The following is a 21610-nucleotide window of genomic DNA, read 5'->3' as shown; positions in this document are numbered from 1 at the left end:
TGATTAAATATGGTCATGGAAGGAATGTTTTCTCTTAACAATTGTGTCAATTTGGAATTTTTTTTTCCAACTTTTCGAAATATATTTTTGGAAATTTATTACCAAAATTGATTTATAGACAACTTTTTCAGCTATTTTTGCTGTTCCACATCATACAAAATTCAGAAATGTCTTATTTGACTTCTATCGGAGAGTAGACCAGGAGCAGAGAGTGAGGAAGAACCCGGAGCAGAAAGGTTGAAAATTTTTTTTTTCAATATCCGACATCTACATTTAAGAAGATTTTGAGACACTGGGGGTCATTTACTAAGGGCCCGATTCGCGTTTTCCCGAAGTGTTACCCGAATATTTCCGATTTGCGCCAATTTTCCCTGTATTGCCCCGGGATTTTGGTGCACGCGATCGGATTGTGTCGCGTCGGCGCCGGCATGCACGCAACGGAAATCGGGGAACGTGGCCGAGCGAAAACCCGACGGATTCGGAAAAACCGCCGCATTTAAAACAATAAAAGTGTCGCTTGGGACGCGTTTACCTTCACTTGGTCCGGCTCAGTGAAGTTGAGTGCGTTCAGATGCTTTTCAGCGCAGCAGCGCCACCTGGTGGACAGCGAAGGAACTACCTTGATGAATCCCGGACCCGAATCCAGCACAGAGACTGCACCGCTGGATCGCGAACGGACCGGGTAAGTAAATCTGCCCCACTATGTTGTCTCTTCTTGCTCCCTGGTAATAAATAGAATTTAAAAAACTTGAAAGAAAGGGTGGGGCCTAATAATATATGGCTTGGAGGCATCTGGCTGCACGTTGCCAAGTTTTGAGTGAAGATTAAGGAAGCTTAGTCCCAGACAATACAAAGATAAAAGAAATCTAAACATGTTTTATATCAACATTTGGAGATCATATCTCCAGTCTCCTTCAATGGGAAAATAAAAAACTTTAAAAGTTGGGCATTACTTCCTGTATATCTGGCTGGGAGGTAGCTTTCTGCTGCATTTACCATCTTGCAAGTAAGCTCTATGGCTCCACCGCGGCCAAAAAAGTAGTCCCTATCAAGAGTCTAACTTGAGGGGGTACAGAGGATGTGACTTTATGCATTCCCAAGAGCCTCAAAGGACTTTTCCCTGGATGGGACCATACACTATAACACTGAAGATGGTTGGGCCAGCTATGGATTCAAGTTATGTCTTTGGTCCCATGTTGAGGTTTTGAGTACAAGTGGGTGATGGGGTGTTGCCCGATCTACGGTATGTCAAGTTATGTCTCTATCTACGCGATCTCAAGTTATGTCTCTGGTCCCATGGTGAGGTTTTGAGTACAAGGGGGTGATGGGGTGTTGCCCGATCTACGTAAAAGGAACCTGTCACCACATTTAGAGCTGTTCTAGCTATTGACAGGTTCCCATAGTACTCTCTAAAGTAAGGGCCACCCTTTTTTTTATCAAGGTTTTTTATCACCATAAAAACAACTTTATAGCCTGCCGGGATGAGGAGTGAGTCATAGGGGACAGTTATTTTACATCTGAGTCCATCCATGCCTCCCGCCTAACTCCCAATTACTCCTCTGCTCCTCTCATGTCATCCTCCTTGCCTGAACCCAACCACCCCTCCCGTACTCACTCCCAGCTACTCCTCCCATTATCTGACGTCATCTTCCATGACAGAAACCCAACCACCCCTCCCGTACTCACTCCCAGCTACTCCTCCCATCATCTGCCGTCATCTTCCATGACAGAAACCCAACCACCCCTCCCTTCTTCACTCCCGCTAGTCCTCCACCCCTCCAACATTATCATCCTCCATGCTGAAACCCAACCACGCCTCTCGTACTCACTCTACTCTATTCCTCTCCTGCTCCGATGTCTTCCTACTTAATGGAGCCCAACCACCCTTCCCGTCCTCACTCCCAGATACTCCTCCCCTTCTCCAACATCATCCAGATGCCTGAACCCAACAAACCTTCCAATGTTCACTCCCAGCTAGTCCTCCTCCTTCTCCACGCCGGTAATAGCTAGAATAGCTCAAAATACGGTGACATGTTCCCCTTAAGAATGATTCAACCTTTAATATGAGGCAGATAAAGTATCCCTTTAAGGCTATAGAAGGAACAAAACAAACATCCAATGGAAGAATTTATAAATACTTGTTTAGATGATGTAGGACTATTCGTGCCCAGAGGTCGAAGCTCCTAAATCTTGCAGGCTTTTCCATTGACTTATCAAAGCTTATAACCCAATTACTACAATTTTAGGAATGCTTTGTATCACTCGGCGCCCGCATCCAGATTTCATTTCTTCCGTAAATCCACCTTTGGGTCACTAATCACTTTCTAGGAAGTAATTCTCATGGCTTAATTGCTCATCCACAAAGAGAATGTATACAATGTGACTATGGAATTGAAATGGCGCCAGTGTTAAAGCTACAACTCACTTTAGTACGTACTAGTCAAGAGACTGCAACCTAAAGTTGTTGGGAAACTACACCTCCCAGCATGCTCTACCAGCCAAGCCGTAGCTTGGAGAATCGCAGGTTGCCTAATTAAATCAATTAACAATCTATTTAATCTACAGAAGGGCTGGGTCCTCCATAGAAGAGAGTCTTAGCTGCTCAGGCTTCAGATAACTTGAAATGATTCCAGTTTTGGTTGGACTATACCAATACCACAACCAAAGACTCATTATAGACAAAGAAATCCTAAGTCTTATAGAGTTTTAGGTGTTATTTGTAAATCCTTTTCATCTTTTTCTCCGGAATAATATACAATATTAGACCCATATAGACTCATATAGGTCCATAAAAAATAAAATGTATTCCACGTTTCATTGAGTTGGATCTATATGGGTCTCTCTCAAATATATATATATATATATATATATATATATATATATAGATATATCAACTTTTATTATTTGACACCCTACTAGAGAGAGCAGACCCACTGTTTGACATTGTTTGGGCTTTCTCAATTTCAGTGGATGATTGCCATCTAGTGGAGGTTTCTACTGACCCTTAAAGGAAAGGTGCCTTCACTAATTCTGGATCATACACATATCATTAGAGCTTATGCCGTCTAATGAATATATGGTTTGTTTGAATGACTTCCCCTTTAAGTACAATACAATATCAGCTATATACCTTTGTTTTTGCTAGTTTTGCCTATGTCTATACCAATATCCATACAGACAGTTATACAGTTACTTTTTTTGATTGGTACAACCAATAGCTAAAGAGCTGTTTCTTTGCCTAAAGCAAGGGTGGGATTTAAGGAGAATGGTCAGCAGGGGAGGGGCTATAGTGTTACTTCTGTGTCAGGTTCTTCCACAGTTCGTACTGTCAGGCTTAGAAGATGCTGAATTTCATCTGGTGCATTTCAGTCAACAGTCTGAACAGTGCTCTTGTGGCTATACTGCTGATGAACCACCTCGTACTGGATCTCTGCAAACCTTGCTCTGGACCAGCAAGAGTTAACACGCTTAAATGTTTTCGTATTAGCTCTATTGTTCGTGCTCTATACGTCTGTACTTCTCGTTTCCCATATTTGGCTCTCATTTTTGTTTATCCTTTTGTGTATGTGATTCTGTACCTTATATGCTATCTCAGTTGTGACCCAGATTGTTTACCACCCTTATTGTGTTTGTCTGCTTATTTGTTTGTCTTGTTTCGTGTCTGCACTTTGGCATAGGGAGGCACCATCTTCGTGGTTGTCCTGTATGGTCTAGGACAGTGATCCCCAACCTTTTCTGCCCAGGGACCAGCTGTAAACATACATTTTCTCCAGGGATCAGTTCGGTGGGGGATTGCGGTCTGGTGTCATAGTTTCATAGCTAAAAATGTATATTTGAATGCTCCACCTTACATTGTTCCATTTCCTGAAGAAGCACCCCAACTTGTATTGTCCTTTTTCCTGTAGCATGCTCCCCTCCCATGTCCCCTTTTCTGCATTATGTCTTCCCTCCATGTCTCCTTTCCTTTGCTTCCCTCACCATATGCTTCCAATGTCCCCTTTCCCAGCCGAACTCTGTCAAAAACAAGAATACTTACCTTACACATTCCCCTGCAACAGTCTTCTCTTCCTTCCCTACACTAAAAGCATGATGTTGTGACATCATGACGCTTGTCGTCAATAGAGCAGTGCATTATTTGGTGGGGTTTTTTTTGTTTTACAGAGGCCAGGCGCGGCCCAGTACCAGGTGTTCCAAGGCCCGGTCTTGGGCCGCGGACCGGTGGTTGGGGAACACTGGTCTAGGATATGCAGAGGCAAACAGGCAGGGCTGTTGGGGAGCTGTGGTTTTAGGGTTCACTGTTGTCCTCAAATCCAGTTTTTCCATTATATATAGAGTAGACAAAGGTGGGAGACAAAGAAATGGCATATAGGAGGTGTGTGAGTGAAGTGGTGTTTTTTTTGAAGAGGTGAAAGCACCATGGTGTTCATCCAGGTCAGTGATTGGCTACTGTTTTCTGTAGGTGCTCTGGCTAATAAAGGTAGATCCTGAGTAAAAGAAACTACTCTATTAATATACCCTAATGGGGCATATAGAAAGAATCAATATTCATGAGTAGGGTCAGACCCACTACTACAGAGTACTACTATATGGTATCAAGAGTGGGTCCAAACACAAAATTGAGCTCTAGAGTTCCAGAAGAAGACAATCCAGAAATGGAAACTATAAGAAATTGATGAAATTTGGGCCCCAATAATTATTTTACCTTGGTGGGCCCAAAGAACCAACGTCTGACATTATTCCTAATAATGACACCTCTGGTTCTTTGGGCCCACAGTTCTAGAACACCTCTGATGGCCACCTCTCTCGAAGACCATTTTTACTGCCCTTTTTGGTAGTCCTCTCCTAGAGGTTTTACAATATTTTTATGCTATGCCCAACTCTTTGGTCTTTGAGTATTTGAAAACATAGTATTAAAAATCTGTTTCTGTAACCACAATGGAATGTGAATCCAGTGACGGCAACATAAAGTAGCACAATTTTTACCCGATGATATAAGCCACTATTAGAACATCCAGAGATCTGATCTCAACAGACGTCTCGTAAAATCTCGTAAACAAGCCATAGACCAAGGACGAATTTGAGGACTACACATCCTCCACACGGTGACCCTCACCACCTGCTGTGCCACGTGCCTCGTAAAATCCCTCTGTTATCGTTTCAGGCATAACTTAGGTCCCAGGCTCTCCTAAAATGGCAGGACAGACCTGATATCAGGAGATAAAGCCTAGGTCATGTGTTTACATACTTCACCGTCCTTGTAATAATGACATGGATGAATTCTTCTTCGTTCCGTTCATTTCATTACTAAATCCCCTTTCTTTATCCGTAATCCAGTGCCGGTGAGGCATCTACAACATGTTGCTTACAGTATCCTAATCCGGGAATATGTAAACATGAAGATGAAGGAAACTTCTGAAGTGTTCATAAATAACCCAAGAATGTTTACGAGACATTTTAAGATTTCACAGAGTGAAGCCTCCTAGTCGGAAAAAACAAGGAGGGGATGTAGGCAATGGCAGCCATTCATGGAGGATCCGGTTCCAATGGGCTACTATGGTTTGAATTTTTGGCTAAACCAAGGAGCAGAAACTTAACCCATAAATAACACATAATTAACCCATTAATAACCCAAGAAAGTTTACAAGACATTTTAAGATTGTGAAGCCTCCTAGTCGGAAAAAACTAGGAGGGGATGTAGGCAATGGCAACCATTCATGGAGTATCTGGCTCTAATGGGCTACTATGGTTTGAACTTTGGGCTAAACCAAGGAGCAGAAACTTTACCCATAAATAACACATAATTAACCCAATAATAACCCAAGAAAGTTTACAAGACATTTTAAGATTGTGAAGCCTCCTAGTCGGAAAAAAACAATGAGGAGATGCTATGGCAAACATTCATGGAGGAAGTGGCTCCAATGGGCTACTATGGTTCGAACTTTGGGCCAAACCAAGGAGCAGAAAATGAGGGAACGTGATCCTCGAATCACTAACCCCACGGGGTTGTCTATAACCTACAGATGTCAACATCAAGCAGCAGATACAGAACCTATTGTAGTTGGATAGGCAGCTTGTTCACATCAGAAACATCTTCTAGAAAGGACTAGGTCATGTCCGGCACGAGTGGATTGTGATTTCTGGGAGGTTAGGGCGTTCCCTCATTCATGTTCATAGAACCCAAGTAAAGGAGGATATATGTATTAGGGGAACCTTAATTTTGCTTGGGGACCAAAAATACTAAATCCATCTCTGAGGACTAGCTTAGATAGCAATATGGTGCTCATGGTTGGACGTTGACTTTTTGTTGAATCCTAAAATGTCAAAAATCGTCATAGAGCTATGTAGATAAAGGAGTTACTCACGGTATTCCGATCTCAAACAAGTTGTTCTGGATCAGTTGCTTCCCCAACATAATGATACTGAGCTGGATACATAACTCCATCAGACATCCACCGGGAGCACACTGTCACGAGAACCACAGCAACGTATAAGCTCCATTTATTCATGTTACATAATATATACATTACAGACTAAAACTGAAGCCAAGAGGAGTGAATCCATGGTGTATTGGTGGGACAACCCCTTTAAGGAAAGTTCTACATGGAACTACAAAGATCAAGCGTGGATTTGACTGTAATTCTGTGGCAAATCCATTGCAAAATTCTCATAGTTCATGTGAATTTAATTATTAGATCTTTTGTAGTTTTTGAAGGGGAGAATTTTTTCGGAAACAGGACAATCCCTTTAAATCTGGCTTTTGCAACAATTGGCTGAGGTAAATTTGTACTGTGAAATAAGTACTTCTTACACTTCCTTATGTCATGTTCATCAACTGCACTCCCTTGTTGAAGCCCAGTCTCCTTGAAGTGAACAGAACTTAGCTGCAATACTGAACATGGCCACTACACAATTTAAGGCACTGTTCTTTAAAAGGAATTAAGAGACTTAAGGACTTGTCATTATGCGGGTCATTTACTAAGGGCCCGATTCGCGTTTTCCTGACGTGTTACCCGAATATTTCCGATTTGCGCCGATTTTTCCTGAATTGTCCCGGGATTTTGGCGCACGCGATCGGATTGTGGCGCATCCGCGCCGGCATTCACGCGACGGAAATCGGGGGGCGTGACAGAACGAAAACCCGACGGATTTGGAAAAAGCGCCGCTTTAAAAAGAAAGTGTCCCTGGACACTCACTTACCTTCACCCAGCAATGGATCGTGGACTCCGGCGGACCTCGGCAGACTTCAGCGCAGAAGCGACACCTAGTGGACGTCAGAGGAACTGCCTTAGTGAATTGCCGGAAGACCCGAATCCACCGCAGAGAACACGCCGCTGGATCGCGAATGGACCGGGTAAGTAAATCTGCCCCTGTGTGTTGTCCAATCTCTGATAGGCTGGAGTGATAAGTCATCAAAAGTTTATTGCTAAAATTCCCCTTTGATGACTATAAATTTACCTACCTCCTCCACTCTATAACCATAAAATATATATGCGTAGCTGCCAGGCCTTCCAACAAACCTAGGGGATGAAAAAAGTTTAAATAAAAACATAGTTACCAAAAATATCAATGAATCATACTCAATAATGGCTAATTTTTATGAACAGCTCGAGCTAAATTTTGCATTAATGTACCCTTTCTTATGTTTCAATGTTTTTTAATATTTTGACTAATCAAAAACATCATAACGCCCATAGTGAGTCCTAGTGAGTGTTGAGGTGTGGTCATGGATAGAGGTGGCCTGCTGGCCACGAGCTAGTGGCTCGTTGGATGTTCAAGTGCCAATCCGACAATATGTCAACATGAACCCGAATTCATCTCTAATCATTGACACACCAGGTGAAGGAATTTTGGAGAAACATCGACCAATTCAATTCAGACCCAAAACTGTTGTAAAAAATCGGGAGAAGCTTCAGCTAACCCAGTCTACTCAGATCATGATAGAATGGGGTAGTGTTCATGACAACTTCAGTGGTCATGTGTAGTGTTGAGTGGACCCAGACCGCAAAGTTAAGGTTCGGTGCCCGGTTCAAACTCAACTTCACCGATGGTGAGCATTAACTCTTTAAATGCCATCAACATTCAAACAGGCCAGCACTAACCAGCTCTCCGAAGATGCCATAACCTATTGTGGTGGTTACTCGTTGGGGTCGCTAACACACGATTAGTGATGAGTAGACCCATTCAAATTCCAGGAATTTGGTAAACCTGTTCTGGTCCCCCACCGCTAACCAGTAACACTTGGTTCCCCAACCAGTAACACTCACACTCACAATCAGGGCCAAAAGGAGGCTCATCGGGGCAGTAGCGGCTCATCACTAATCATGTGTTGGCCCTCATTGGCCAAAGGGAAGGGTCGTTGACTACATTACACCTTACTCACAACTTTCATGACTCTTTAGAACTTTCTGGAGATCTGAAAACTTTTTGGTCTTCCTGAACACCGAAAAACTTTTTGGAATATTCCAAACTTTTTGAAACATTCTGAACATTTTTAAAGTCTTTGGAAACTGAACAAACATTTGGAAGTGTTCCAAAAATGTTTGGGCTGAAAGGAGAAGTTAACCAAAGTATATCTGTTTCCTTTGAGCGCTGGTCGATGTAGCTCGATACTGATAAAACAAGTTCTACGATATCATTTTACTCTTGCAATTTCGCTTCGAGGTACAACTTACCTCCCTTTGAAAAAGGCCACATAGAATATGGAGGCATAGGAGTTCACAAACTTCAGAAGGAACGCCTTGAGTATCAACCGCTCTTCAAAGGTTTTCTCAGTTTTGGGTACCTCTGTGTGAGATAAAATACATTAACCCTTGATGAAAATGTTCAAAAACCTGTACACAGGACATGAAGACTATAGAACAATCCAAAATAAACCCCTGGTGTGAAGATTGTTGGCACAGTTGTACATGGGCTCCCACCTACTATTGATGGCGCCCCTACTAATATGGGCCTGTTATTGAGTAATAGAGGGATTTCTGGGACCTTAGGCACTTGGACCCTGGTGGAAATGCTACATCATCCTCCTTTATTGTTGTGCTCTCCATCAATATGTATAACTAGGCAAGGACTATGTGATGTAGAATTAGCCATACAATGGACATTTGGTGTTTGTTGGGTCACATTGTCGATCCATGGTCACAGCCATTATTGCTCCGCATGCCAGTTCCACTGCCATATGGTGCTTTTATACAGTCCTGCTTCTACTAACAACATACACAATGGTGTGATTACACATCTCTCCAGGGTCAATACCTAACATTGTCTTCAGTGTGTCCAGAGCACAGAAGTGTGAGGATATTCCCCACTTATATCCTGAAATATAAATCCATATTTCACAGTCCTGCTGCTACTAACAACATATGCAAGGACGTATGATTACACATCTCTCCAGGGTCAATATCTAATACTGTTTCAAGTTCTGAATGGTCAAAACTGCTGACGGATTCCCATTAAGAATAATGGCCAATCCTACAGGAGTTCGATTTGACTTTCCTCTTCTTGACAAACCTGTTGACAACGGCAAAGGAACGTGGGATGACTTTCAAGAATAAACACCTCCAGCCATGTTATATTAATAAAAAGTTCACAAGTCTCTCACTTGCTATAGGGAAAATGTGAGAGATCAAAGACGTAAAGGTCAAAATGTGATCCCTTTGTGAGGTATCCCTTACCCTAGAAGCTTAACTGTCCAAAATTTAGAGTAGATATCCATTTCTAGTAAATATTTTAGGCAGAGAACCAAAAAACTAAAGAATTTACATTGGTAAGGCTTCTGAAAATACAGAAGTTTCTATAGATCCCTATTTTAATCTACATACTTTGTGTTTTTACATTATTTTTTTTGGGGGGGTACCACTTTTCTGGAAAATTCCATTCCCTATGCCTCATCATACCTTCAGATCTTTAGGTCATATCTCCAGATCTTTGGGAGTTATGATGGATCAACAGTTTGGCCTTCAACTTGAAGACCACAGAACATGTTAAGTGAGATCCCACCAAGCCTAATTGGTCATGGCAAATACTCAAGTAGAGGTAAGTTCTCCATTAATGAGTCTCTCAGAGTAGTTGGAGACTTCTTTGAGGACCATAGATGCCAAATGAAACCAAACGTTGAATTGTACAGTTGATCCCTTGGTGTTCAAAACCAAAGGGGTCGGTAGAAGGCCTCTTAAGATCAAGTGGTCTATGGTGGACCTGTAAACCATTGCTGAAAAGAAGGAAGATCAAGTGGGCTTTGTATTGATGGACCTTCACCAATATACAAGGCTCTTAAATGACGATGGTCTATGAATGAGGGCATCGAGGGTGTGCTGAGCATCAGACCCGCACTTTATCGAATATTGGGCCACATTTATCACTTTTGTGCGCCTAAGTGTAGCAGTTGCGCCTAAATTCTGGCGCACTGTTTTGCCAGAATTATCACAAGCTACAACCATCTGTGATAAGTGTATTTTTATGCCTCTTATTAATCACTTTACTTTAAAACAGTTTAGGCGCAGTTTAGGCGCAGTTTAGGCGCAGTTTAGGCGCAATGTTAGATTCGGGCAGTTACATGTCATCCTGCTACAAGCTCCTCTCTGCTTCTCCCACAGCCCAGAATGAAGATGACACTCACAGCAGCACCCAGGTGTGTGACACCCAGCACCCAGTGACCTCCTCAGCAGGGGCTTCTCCTGGAGGGGCTCCCCCAGTGCTGGTCTCCTGCTGCACCCCTGTAATTCTGCACAGTATCCCCCTCAGACACTGTGCAGAATTACATGGGGGACACTTGTCTGTAGTATCTGCAACATTCTGCAAACTTGTGCAAACTTCTCTCCTGTCTTGCTGTGAGCTCAGGATTCTGCAGAATATTTTGTAAATAGAAGGTGATGAACTGTAAATAGAGTCTGCAGCTCCTGTCTGCAGAGTATCTCATGTCTGTATTATATGTACCAGTGTCTGGCTGAGCTTTGCTGCTAGAAATGAGCTGTTCTGCAAAGGGGCTCAGTGCTTTCTTCTCAGATAACGCCACCTTCGGGCTGGAGTGTTTTTGCGCCTAAATGAAAACGTTGCAAGTGATGAATATCATTAAGCGCAGCAAAACATCTGGATTGGTAAGATAGATGAGGGAAAGCTGCTTATTTTTGCTGCGCGGCTAGTTTGGCGTTTAGTCGCAAAAATGGCGCAAAAACGGTGCGCCTGAATGAAAAGGCGCAAAAACAACAGAAAAAACAAGTGATAAATGTAGCCCATTGATCCCTAGCTCAATGGTAGTCAATCAATATTGCTGCCCCTTTGTTTCTGAGAATAACATTTTAAGATGTAACTCATGCTTTGTATAGATATTTCTGAAGGTATTTTCAACCTATTTAGAAGTGATGACAGGTGGTTTCTAGGTAAATCCAAGAGACTTGAGCACAAACACAAAAATCCACAGAATTTTATGACTTGTCATGTAGGTGCGGAGTGAAGATGACTATTAGCAGTCTTGTATACAGAAAAATTAGGCCTCTTGTATGCGGAAGTGACAGACAGCCATAACTATAATTCCCAGCATGCCGATCTGCACGCTTGCCGCTTCTCGTACAAAAAGGGGACAAGGACCACCAAAAAAGGTAGTGACTAGGAGTCCAAGTTGCAAGTTGCTTTGGCAGTCTGGGGTTTGTATCCATTTATGGACTTTGGTCAGTTCTCCGGTCTGTATTCGGGAAGAAAGTTTGATCTAGGGGCTGAATTCATTTAGAGGGTCTAGTATGGGATCTGAATTTGATACAATGGGGGTCATTTACTAAGGGCCCGATTCGCGTTTTCCCGACGTGTTACCCGAATATTTCCGATTTGCGCCGATTTTCCCTGTATTGCCCGGGGTTTTTGGCGTACGCGATCTGATTTTGGCGCATCGGCACTGGCATGCACGCGACGGAAATCGGGGGCGTGGCAGAACGAAAACCCGACGGATTCAGAAAAAACGCCACATGTAAAAAGCCGAAAGTGTCGCAGAGCTTGCACTTACCTTCATCCAAGATAGGCCGGAGTATTTGAGTGCGTTCCGATGCTCTTCAGCGCAGCAGCGCCACCTGGTGTACATCGGGGGAACTGCCTTAATGAATCCCAGCCGGACCCAAATCCACCGCAGAGAACGCGCCACTGGATCGCGAATGGACCGGGTAAGTAAATCTGCCCCAATTGCTTAAAATGGGGTCAGTATTTGGTTAGAAGGTACAGTCTCAGGTCTGAATGATTACGATAAATGGGCTCGGTCTTGAGTCTGTATTCGGGTTTAGGTTGGGCTGGATTCGTAAGAGGGTCTGGTATGAAATATGAATTTGATGAAAGGCCTCGGTTTAGGGTCTGTATTCAGGTAGAAAGTTTGGTCTGGTGGCTGAATTAATTCAGAAGGTCTCGTCTGGGATGTGATTTTTATAAAATAGCTCAGTCCAGGGTAAGTATTTGGTTATATGGTTTGGTCTAGGGGCTAAATTCATTCAGAGGGTCTGGTCTGGGATCTGAATTTGATAAATGGGCTCAGTCTGAGGTCTATATTTGGGTAGAAGGTTTGGTCTGGGGGTTGAAACAATTAAGAAGATCTGGTCTGGGATCTGAAATTGGTAAATGAGCTTGGTATGGAGTTGGTATTTAAGTAGAAGGTTTGGTCTGGGGGCTGAATTAATTTAGAGGGTCTGGGATCTGAATATGATAAATGAACTCGGTTTGGGAGTCTGTATTAGGGAAGATCATTCGGTGTGGGGGCTGAATTAATTTAGAGGGTTTGGTCTGGGATCTAAATTTGATAAATGGGCTCAGTCTGAGGTTTGTGTTCTGGTAGAAAGTTTGGTCTGGGGGCTGAATTAATTAAGAAGGTCTGGTCTAGGATAAGAATTTCATAAATGGTCTCGGTCTGGAGGTGGTAATCGGGTAGAAGGTTAGTTCTGGGGGCTGAATTCCTTTAAGCGTTTGGGATTGGAATCTGATAAATGGGCTCCGTTTGGGATCTGTATTTGGTTAGAAGGTTTGGTCTGGGGGCCGAATTCATTTACACGGTATGAGATCATTATTTGATTAATGGGCTTGGGTATTTGTTTAGAAAGTTTGATCTAGAGCTGGATTGATTCAGAGGGTCTCATTTGGGATTTTAATTTGGGCTAGATCCGGGGTCTGTATTAATGTAAAATTAAGGGAGTCTGTATCAGTTCCAGCAATCTGGATTCCTGGAACATCTCTCACCTATTTCTGTGAGCCATTTTGCCACAGACCCGTAGATTTCATCCAGTATAAGAATAACCACCAGGTTGATGATGACAGCAGTGGCGGTCACGGTAACACGGACATTCGACTTGGTGCCTTCATTAGCGCTAAATGCCAAGGCTGCTGCAACTGTTATCCGATATATGATGACCCCAAACACTGCTGAGAATGTAAGGGCGATCTGTGGGAGATAAAAAGGACATCACATCAGACATTGTAGCATCTGACTACAAGCTACTGTTTACACTGGCACCAGCAGAATAGTGAGTGCAGCTCTGGAGTATAATACAGGATGTAACTCAGGATCAGTACAGGATAAGTAATGTCATGTATGTACACAGTGACTGCACCAGCAGCAGAATAGTGAGTGCAGCACTGGAGTATAATACAAGATGTAACTCAGGGTCAGTACAGGATAAGTAATGTCATGTATGTACACAGTGACTGCACCAGCAGCAGAATAGTGAGTGCAGCTCTGGGGTATAATACAGGATGTAACTCAGGATCAGTACAGGGTAAGTAATGTCATGTATGTACACAGTGACTGCACCAGCAGCAGAATAGTGAGTGCAGCTCTGGAGTATAATACAGGATGTAACTCAGGATCAGCACAGGATAAGTAATGTCATGTATGTACACAGTGACTGCACCAGCAGCAGAATAGTGAGTGCAGCTCTGGAGGTATAATACAGAATGTAACTCAGGATCAGTACAGGATAAGTAATGTCATGTATGTACACAGTGACTGCACCAGCAGCAGAATAGTGAGTGCAGCTCTGGGGTATAATACAGGATGTAACTCAGGATCAGTACAGGATAAGTAATGTCATGTATGAACACAGTGACTGCACCAGCAGCAGAATAGTGAGTGCAGCTCTGGAGTATAATACAGGATGTAACTCAGGATCAGCACAGGATAAGTAATGTCATGTATGTACACAGTGACTGCACCAGCAGCAGAATAGTGAGTGCAGCTCTGGGGTATAATACAGGATGTAACTCAGGATCAGTACAGGATAAGTAATGTCATGTATGTACACAGTGACTGCACCAGCAGCAGAATAGTGAGTGCAGCTCTGGTGTATATTACTGGATGTAACTCAGGATCAGTACAGGATAAGTAATGTCATGTATGTACACAGTGACTGCACCAGCAGCAGAATAGTGAGTGCAGCTCTGGGGTATAATACAGAATGTAACTCAGGATCAGTACAGGATAAGTAATGTCATGTATGTACACAGTGACTGCACCAGCAGCAGAATAGTGAGTGCAGCTCTGGTGTATATTACTGGATGTAACTCAGGATCAGTACAGGATAAGTAATGTCATGTATGTACACAGTGACTGCACCAGCAGCAGAATAGTGAGTGCAGCTCTGGAGTATAATACAGGATGTAACTCAGGATCAGTACAGGATAAGTAATGTCATGTATGTACACAGTGACTGCACCAGCAGCAGAATAGTGAGTGCAGCTCTGGGGTATAATACAGGATGTAACTCAGGATCAGTACAGGATAAGTAATGTCATGTATGTATATCCTACAGGTATGTGTGACTACCGGAAACATAGCACACCTGCACAACTGGCTCTTGGAACATTCCTTAGATTTTGGAATTTTACTTACCATAAATAAAATTGCTGCAAAATTGACTAAATATGCTGGAATTCTGTCTCTCCACGTTAGTTTCTCTTTTTTCTGGAAAAAAAAAACACAAAAAACACCATTGTAGTTAAAGGGATGATCCAGAATTGGAAAAATAGGTGTGCTTTCTTCCAAAAACAAAGAGGCCGCAGTACCAATCACCACCAGTAGTCATGTGTGGCGCTATACATGAAAGGAAACAATCCCATATTACAACTCTGTGAAACTCAGTTTGAGCAGACAGATCTGCAGGCAGCAATGGAGACAATTCTTATAATATCCGATTTTAAGCTAAGGGTCGCAGCCAGTTGGCAGAGAGCGGACACAATTTGTACATCTCACGTTTCAGCATTTTTCTAACAATTCCCGTTCTATTTAGTTATTTTTTTACCTTCTTCGGGCAAGTCTCGTCTGACTGCAGGACATAATGGAGGCAGGAGGGGATAAGAAGGTATTAGGTGTCTACAGGAGGCCTCCATCACTAGGCACACTACACGTATCTGCATAACAGGGGGGGGGTTTCGTCAAGAAAATCTCATAAAATCTAAAAAAAAAATTCTAGAAATTCTAAATTTCATCTTTTTATTTGTGGAACACATGAATACTTTGGGGCAGATTTACTTACCCGGTCCATTCGCGATCCAGTGGCGCGCTCTCTGCGCTGGATTGTGGTCCGGACGGGATTTATTAAGGTAGTTCCTCCGATGTCCACCAGGTGGCGCTGCTGCGCTTAAGTTCCCTGGAACGCACTGGAATACACCGGCTCGGGCTGAGTGAAGGTAAGTGCAAGCTCCGCGACACATTTTTTTAAAAAATGCTGCGGTTTTTCCGAATCCGTCGGGTTTTTGTTCGGCCACGCCCCCCGATTTCCGTCGCGTGCATGCCAGTGTCGATGCGCCACAATCCGATCGCGTACGCCAAAATCCCGTGGCAATTCAGGGGAAATCGGTGCAAATCGGAAATATTCAGGTAAGAAGTCGGGAAAACACGAATCGGGCCCTTAGTAAATGACCCCCTTTCTTTCTTGTGAACCAAGGCTATTCTAGATGTGATGTTCTCCTTCTATGAAAGTCTTAAAGCTAAGTTCCAACTTTAGGTGGACACACCCCCTTGTCCATTCCATGCCCATTTTATTGTGCGCTATACCCCTCCTTGTCACATGGGCACTACATACTACATACATGCAAACTGTCAATCTGTGGAATAGCCTGCCTCAGGTGCTGGTCACAGCAGGGACAGCAGAGAGCTTCAAGAAGGGTTTTTTTGTATAGAATTTTTTTCCCAAAAATCTCTTCCTTGTCCAATCCCTACCCTTCCTTGTTTAAACCTGATGGACATGTGTCTAAACTATGATACTATGATACAGACCGAGCCCCATTTCCACTAGCAATTTGCCTATGTCACTTGGACAATGATCAAGAGCCTAGAAGGTCGACCTGTTTCACTAAGGAACCTCCACTGGTTGCCTCAATCATCAGCTTATCATGAAGTAGCTGGATATGTATTCCCATAGATGATATCCATGGCCTATTCTAAGACTATACTAAGTTTTTCATTCCCCTGCAGTGCCCCCGAAGGGGAAATGAAGTATTACACAATTTATTTATTTCTATATATGAATAGACATGAAGGTTCTCCAGAGGGAGAAGCCATATTTCACAAAGCCCCGCCTCCCTTCATCTACACTACTTGTCTATAACTCGTTGTGGAATGCAGGCTATTACGTTCCCCGTAATTTATAAGCTCAGCGCCGGGTTTAGAATAACTTACAGATTCTTCACCGCAGAGAAAATGACTTCATTTCGGTGTAACATGTGCGTGTTTTATTACTATTGTATGTATCTGTGGCATATTAAGAACTTGTCGATTCTTGGGGGAATCATTTTATTTTTCCAAGGAGAATCGGAGGTCAATGATATACGATCGGAGCTTAACTATCTCCTTGCCGGTAAACTACAGGAGAGCAATTATAACCCCCACCCCCATACAGTGCCAAAATAAACCCAGAACATACCCCCGCAAAGAAAATAAGATCATGGAGTCCATCATATTCATGTATGATCAGAACTGGTTTATAGAACCGTGACTAATTCCGAGGAATCTGAGAACATTCTGACTATTCCGTAACAAAATCTTATCGTACATAATGGGCCTCATTTACTTTCCCCGGTCCTGTCGCGATCCAGCGGCGCGTTCTCTGACGAGTATTCCGGTTCTGCCAGGATTCACTAAGGTCCGTGCGCCCGATATCCACCGGGTGTCGCTGCTGAGCTGAGGTCCACCGGAGTTCATCTCCTTCGTTCCGGTGTATGTGAGTGGTGATCTTGCGACACAAATTGTTTTAAAATTCTGCGGTTCTTCCGAATCAGTCGGGTTTTCCGACGGCCAAGCCCCCCCCGATTTCTGTCGCGTCAAAGCCGGTGGCGATGCGCCAAAATCCGATCGCAAGTGCCAAAATCCTGGGGGAATTCAGCACAAATCGGAAACATTCGGGAAACGCGACCAAAATGCGCGATTCGGAACCCTTAGTAAATGAGCCGCAATGGGGGGCAGCCGCAGCCGCATGTCCGTCGGGTTTTCCGGCGTTTTCAGGGATCGCGCCGCTGGGACAGGTATTTACAAGGGGATTGTGTCGCACGCGATTGAATTTAGTTGCAATCGCGCCGGCTACAAATCGGGGGGCGGGTCATCGGACGATTTGACGGATTGAGACAAACTGCGGGATGTAACTTGAAAATTGGTGCACATTTACTAAGGGTCCGTCGGACGCATTTCCGTCGGGTTTTCCGAATGTTTCAGATTTGCCCTGAATTGCGGGCCGTCGGACAACCCGACTGATTCGGACAAACCGCAGAATTTAACTTTCAAATTGTGTCTCAAGACAATGCACTTACATACACCAGGAAGAAGATGGTGAACTCCGGCGGACCTCAGCGGGGAAGCGACGCATGCAGGAAATTGGACGCACAATTTTAGTGAATCTAAGTGATCGTCGGACATTCCGTACCTCGTGAGCTCAAGCGGCCGGGTAAGTAAATGTGCCCCAATGTGTAGATCTAGTCCCACTGATGAGTAGAAGATACGTCGTAATCCACATCCTCTTCCAGGACATTATTGGCACTTAAAGGTCCCATAGATGTAACTTGACCAAAGACCTGGTGGCCAAGCCTCAGGGACTCAACTCAACTATTGTGGAACTCCAGAACGAGTCCAGAGCCTCGGAGAAAACCGCCAAAGACTACCGTATACACAGACATGATAGAGAGCCGCATTACTACTGTACATCCGGACATATGAGACGCTCCAGAGATGTGTGAGACAATGTTTGACCCCAATCATGAAATTGCAACATCGACTCAAGTGCAATTTAGAAAATGTCATCATTTTATTGTCATCATCACCATGAAAGATGGATCTGACCTTGTAAGCCGTGACCTTCACAACTACTGGAGGGAAAGGAAAGAGGTTTCTCTATTTATTACATTGATCAAGGAAATGTTAGAAAGCTATGAGATAGATAGATAGATATGAGACAGATAGATAGATAGATAGATATGAGATAGATAGATAGATATGAGACAGATAGATAGATAGATAGATAGATAGATAGATAGATAGGAGATAGATAGATAGATAGGAGATAGATAGATAGATAGGAGATAAATAGATAGATAGATAGATAGATAGATAGATAGATAGATAGATAGATAGATAGATAGGAGATAGATAGATAGATAGATAGATAGATAGATAGATAGATAGGAGATAGATAGATAGATAGATAGGAGATAGATAGATAGATAGATAGATAGATAGATAGATAGATAGATAGATAGATAGGAGATAGATAGGAGATAGATAGATAGATAGATAGATAGGAGATAGATAGATAGATAGATAGGAGATAGATAGATAGATAGGAGATAGATAGATAGATAGACATGAGATAGATAGATATGAGATAGATAGATAGATAGATAGATAGATATGAGATAGATATGAGATAGATATGAGATAGATAGATAGATAGATAGATAGATAGATAGATAGATAGATAGATATACATGAGATAGATAGATATGAGATAGATAGATAGATAGATAGATAGATAGACATGAGATAGATATGAGATAAATAGATAGATAGATATTAGATAGATAGGAGATAGATATTAGATAGATAGATTGATAGATAGATATGAGATAGATAGATAGATATGAGATAGATAGATAGATAGATAGATAGATAGATAGATAGATAGATAGATAGATAGGAGATAAATAGATAGATAGATAAATAGATAGGAGATAGATAGCAGATAGATAGATAGATAGATAGATAGGAGATAGATAGATAGATAGATAGATAGATAGATAGGAGATAGATAGATAGATAGATAGATAGATAGATAGGAGACAGATAGATAGATAGATATGCAACATCCCCCACCGGGGCCTAGCCTTAAAGGGGAGGCCTGGAGACAGCCGGGGCCCGCGGTACCGGAGTGGCTGGCGGTTGCGGCCTAAGCACGCTATTGTCACGGTGCTTGGTACGGGGGAACCGGAGGGCTGTCCTACAGCCTGGCAGGTCTCCAGCAGGGTGGTGTTGGCAAGAAATGATGAGGGAGCGGCTGCTATAGCGGATCTCCCTGGGGCAACCCCTTAATGTCCCGAGTGTGAGTCTCTGGGTGATGGACAGGGTGCCGGTGATGAAGGCAGCCGTATTAGCAGGGACCAGACGGAGACAGAAGTTGAAGAAAACAACTTACAGTTCTTTATTTGAACCGCAGGAACCGCAGCAAACGTGCCTTTAACAGGTAGATGGGGTGCCGAGATGTGAGTTGGAGGGAGCCTCAGGAGATAGTTCACCAGCCTGGATGTAGAGGGCAGGCTGGGAGGCAGCTGTGTCCTGGTAGGAAGCTTCAGCTTGTCCTGTAGGGCTTCAGGTATCACCTTTAAAGGTAAGATGATACCCCTTTTCCTCACTACACTAACTCCAGTCTAATGCTCCACTCTTCAGAGGCAGGGGCTAGGCTCTTCCCGCTCTGGTATGGGCCAGACAGAGATTTCTCACTCACTCACTGATTCTCCTAGGATTCCACACTAGAATAATCACCTAATGTTCTCCAGAACATTCCTGGCCAGAGGTTTTATTACCTCCCTTTGGTCAGGTGGTGGCTGCTCCTCCAATCACATCTCAGCTTACAGAGCACAGAGACAGGATGTAACACAGACATTGGTTGACATAATTACATCACAGATTAACATCTGCCTTGCCAGGCAGGATTAACCACTGCAATTTCCCCTTGATCCTATAAGGACCATGTAATGTAATGTGGTGTTACCTACAGGTGGGACGTATTCGCAAGCACTACCTCGCCATTGCATCGGCGAGGGTGTTGCATACCCCGGGGGCAATTGAAAGAGCCGCCCTCGGCTCGACTACAGATGTTTTGGGGCACAGAGGGGGCTAAGGGCACTTCTGGGAAGTGCAGGCTATGTGAGGTGTAGGGACAAACCGCCCATGGTCCTGGAGACAGGCACCTGGGTTGGTGTCGGACTAAGACAAAAATGTAGCTGTATGACAGTTGGTCGCTGACGCCATTAAACCGAACTGTACAGTAGGAAAGGTGTGGTGTCATGTCCTGTAATCCAGAAAAGAAAAATGTTACACATTTGGCTAGGAAAGATCCAGAGTATAGAGTGCTGGTCTAGACCTATTGGGAATCAATATTTACATTCAAATTGCATTGCTGCAAATGGAGGTCTTTTGACCAAAAAATAAAGACTATAAAATTTAACTTTTATTTCTATTTGTCTAATAGCGATTCAAAAATCAATCTGTAATTGTTGTTTGAAATCAATATACTGAATCAAGGCTATTATTAAAATCTTTACGTGATAGCGGAAGGTGAGTATTGTTATATATTAGAAGCGGGACCTTTGGAATGTAAACCCGTATAGTATGTGTGTGCAGGTTTCCTGCTATGCAGCTGACTGCTGTTTGTATATCATAGCTCTCCTGACAGTCTTGCCTCTCCTGACAGTCTCTAAGATAAAAGGAGGATAAATGCCGTTGATCCTCTCTTCACTTGTGTTCACACATACTCTCAAGGAGGGGGTATTTGTAGGAAACTTCAGGCATGCACATGCTCTCAAGGGAAGGGTATTTGTAGGAGATGACAGGCATACATTATGACATACACACACACATATATCTATCCTGGTATCCAAATGATCAGTATACTCAAATTTAGAGGTAGTTGCTAGATTGAACTAAAAGATTTCTCACTGCAGTCTGACAAATCTAAGTTCTGTAGCTAGCCTCCGCTTTCTATCACAAAAATTAAAAGGTTTTTCGTTCGGTCAGCCCCCCCGACATGTTTCGCCACGACCTGGCGTCCTCAGGGGGTGTCAGGGCTGAACTGAAAAGTTTTTGTGATAGAAAGCGGAGGCTAGCTACAGAACTTAGATTTGTCAGACTGCAGTGAGAAATCTTTTAGTTCAATCTAGCAACTACCTCTAAATTTGAGTATACTGATCATTTGGATACCAGGATAGATATATGTGTGTGTGTATGTCATAATGTATGCCTGTCATCTCCTACAAATACCCTTCCCTTGAGAGCATGTGCATGCCTGAAGTTTCCTACAAATACCCCCTCCTTGAGAGTATGTGTGAACACAAGTGAAGAGAGGATCAACGGCATTTATCCTCCTTTTATCTTAGAGACTGTCAGGAG

The 21610-nt window shown here is 43.2% G+C and overlaps 1 protein-coding gene across 2 annotated transcripts in view; it reads right to left on the bottom strand.

The window, feature by feature from the left end:
- ANO2 (anoctamin 2) overlaps positions 1–21610 on the bottom strand; it is a 164854-nt gene that overhangs the window by 31299 nt on the left and 111945 nt on the right. For both annotated transcript variants that reach the window (XM_072145388.1, XM_072145389.1), the window contains 5 exons: positions 14852–14923; positions 13204–13405; positions 8673–8784; positions 7460–7517; positions 6363–6463 (listed from right to left, as the gene is read on the bottom strand). In XM_072145388.1, the coding sequence (XP_072001489.1) occupies positions 6363–6463; positions 7460–7517; positions 8673–8784; positions 13204–13405; positions 14852–14923 (545 nt within the window). The remainder of the gene's footprint in view (positions 1–6362; positions 6464–7459; positions 7518–8672; positions 8785–13203; positions 13406–14851; positions 14924–21610) is intronic.

Source organism: Engystomops pustulosus, chromosome 4 (genome assembly GCF_040894005.1).
Source record: "Engystomops pustulosus chromosome 4, aEngPut4.maternal, whole genome shotgun sequence".
Taxonomy (NCBI): domain Eukaryota; kingdom Metazoa; phylum Chordata; class Amphibia; order Anura; family Leptodactylidae; genus Engystomops; species Engystomops pustulosus.
This window is presented reverse-complemented; position numbering and strand designations above follow the sequence as displayed.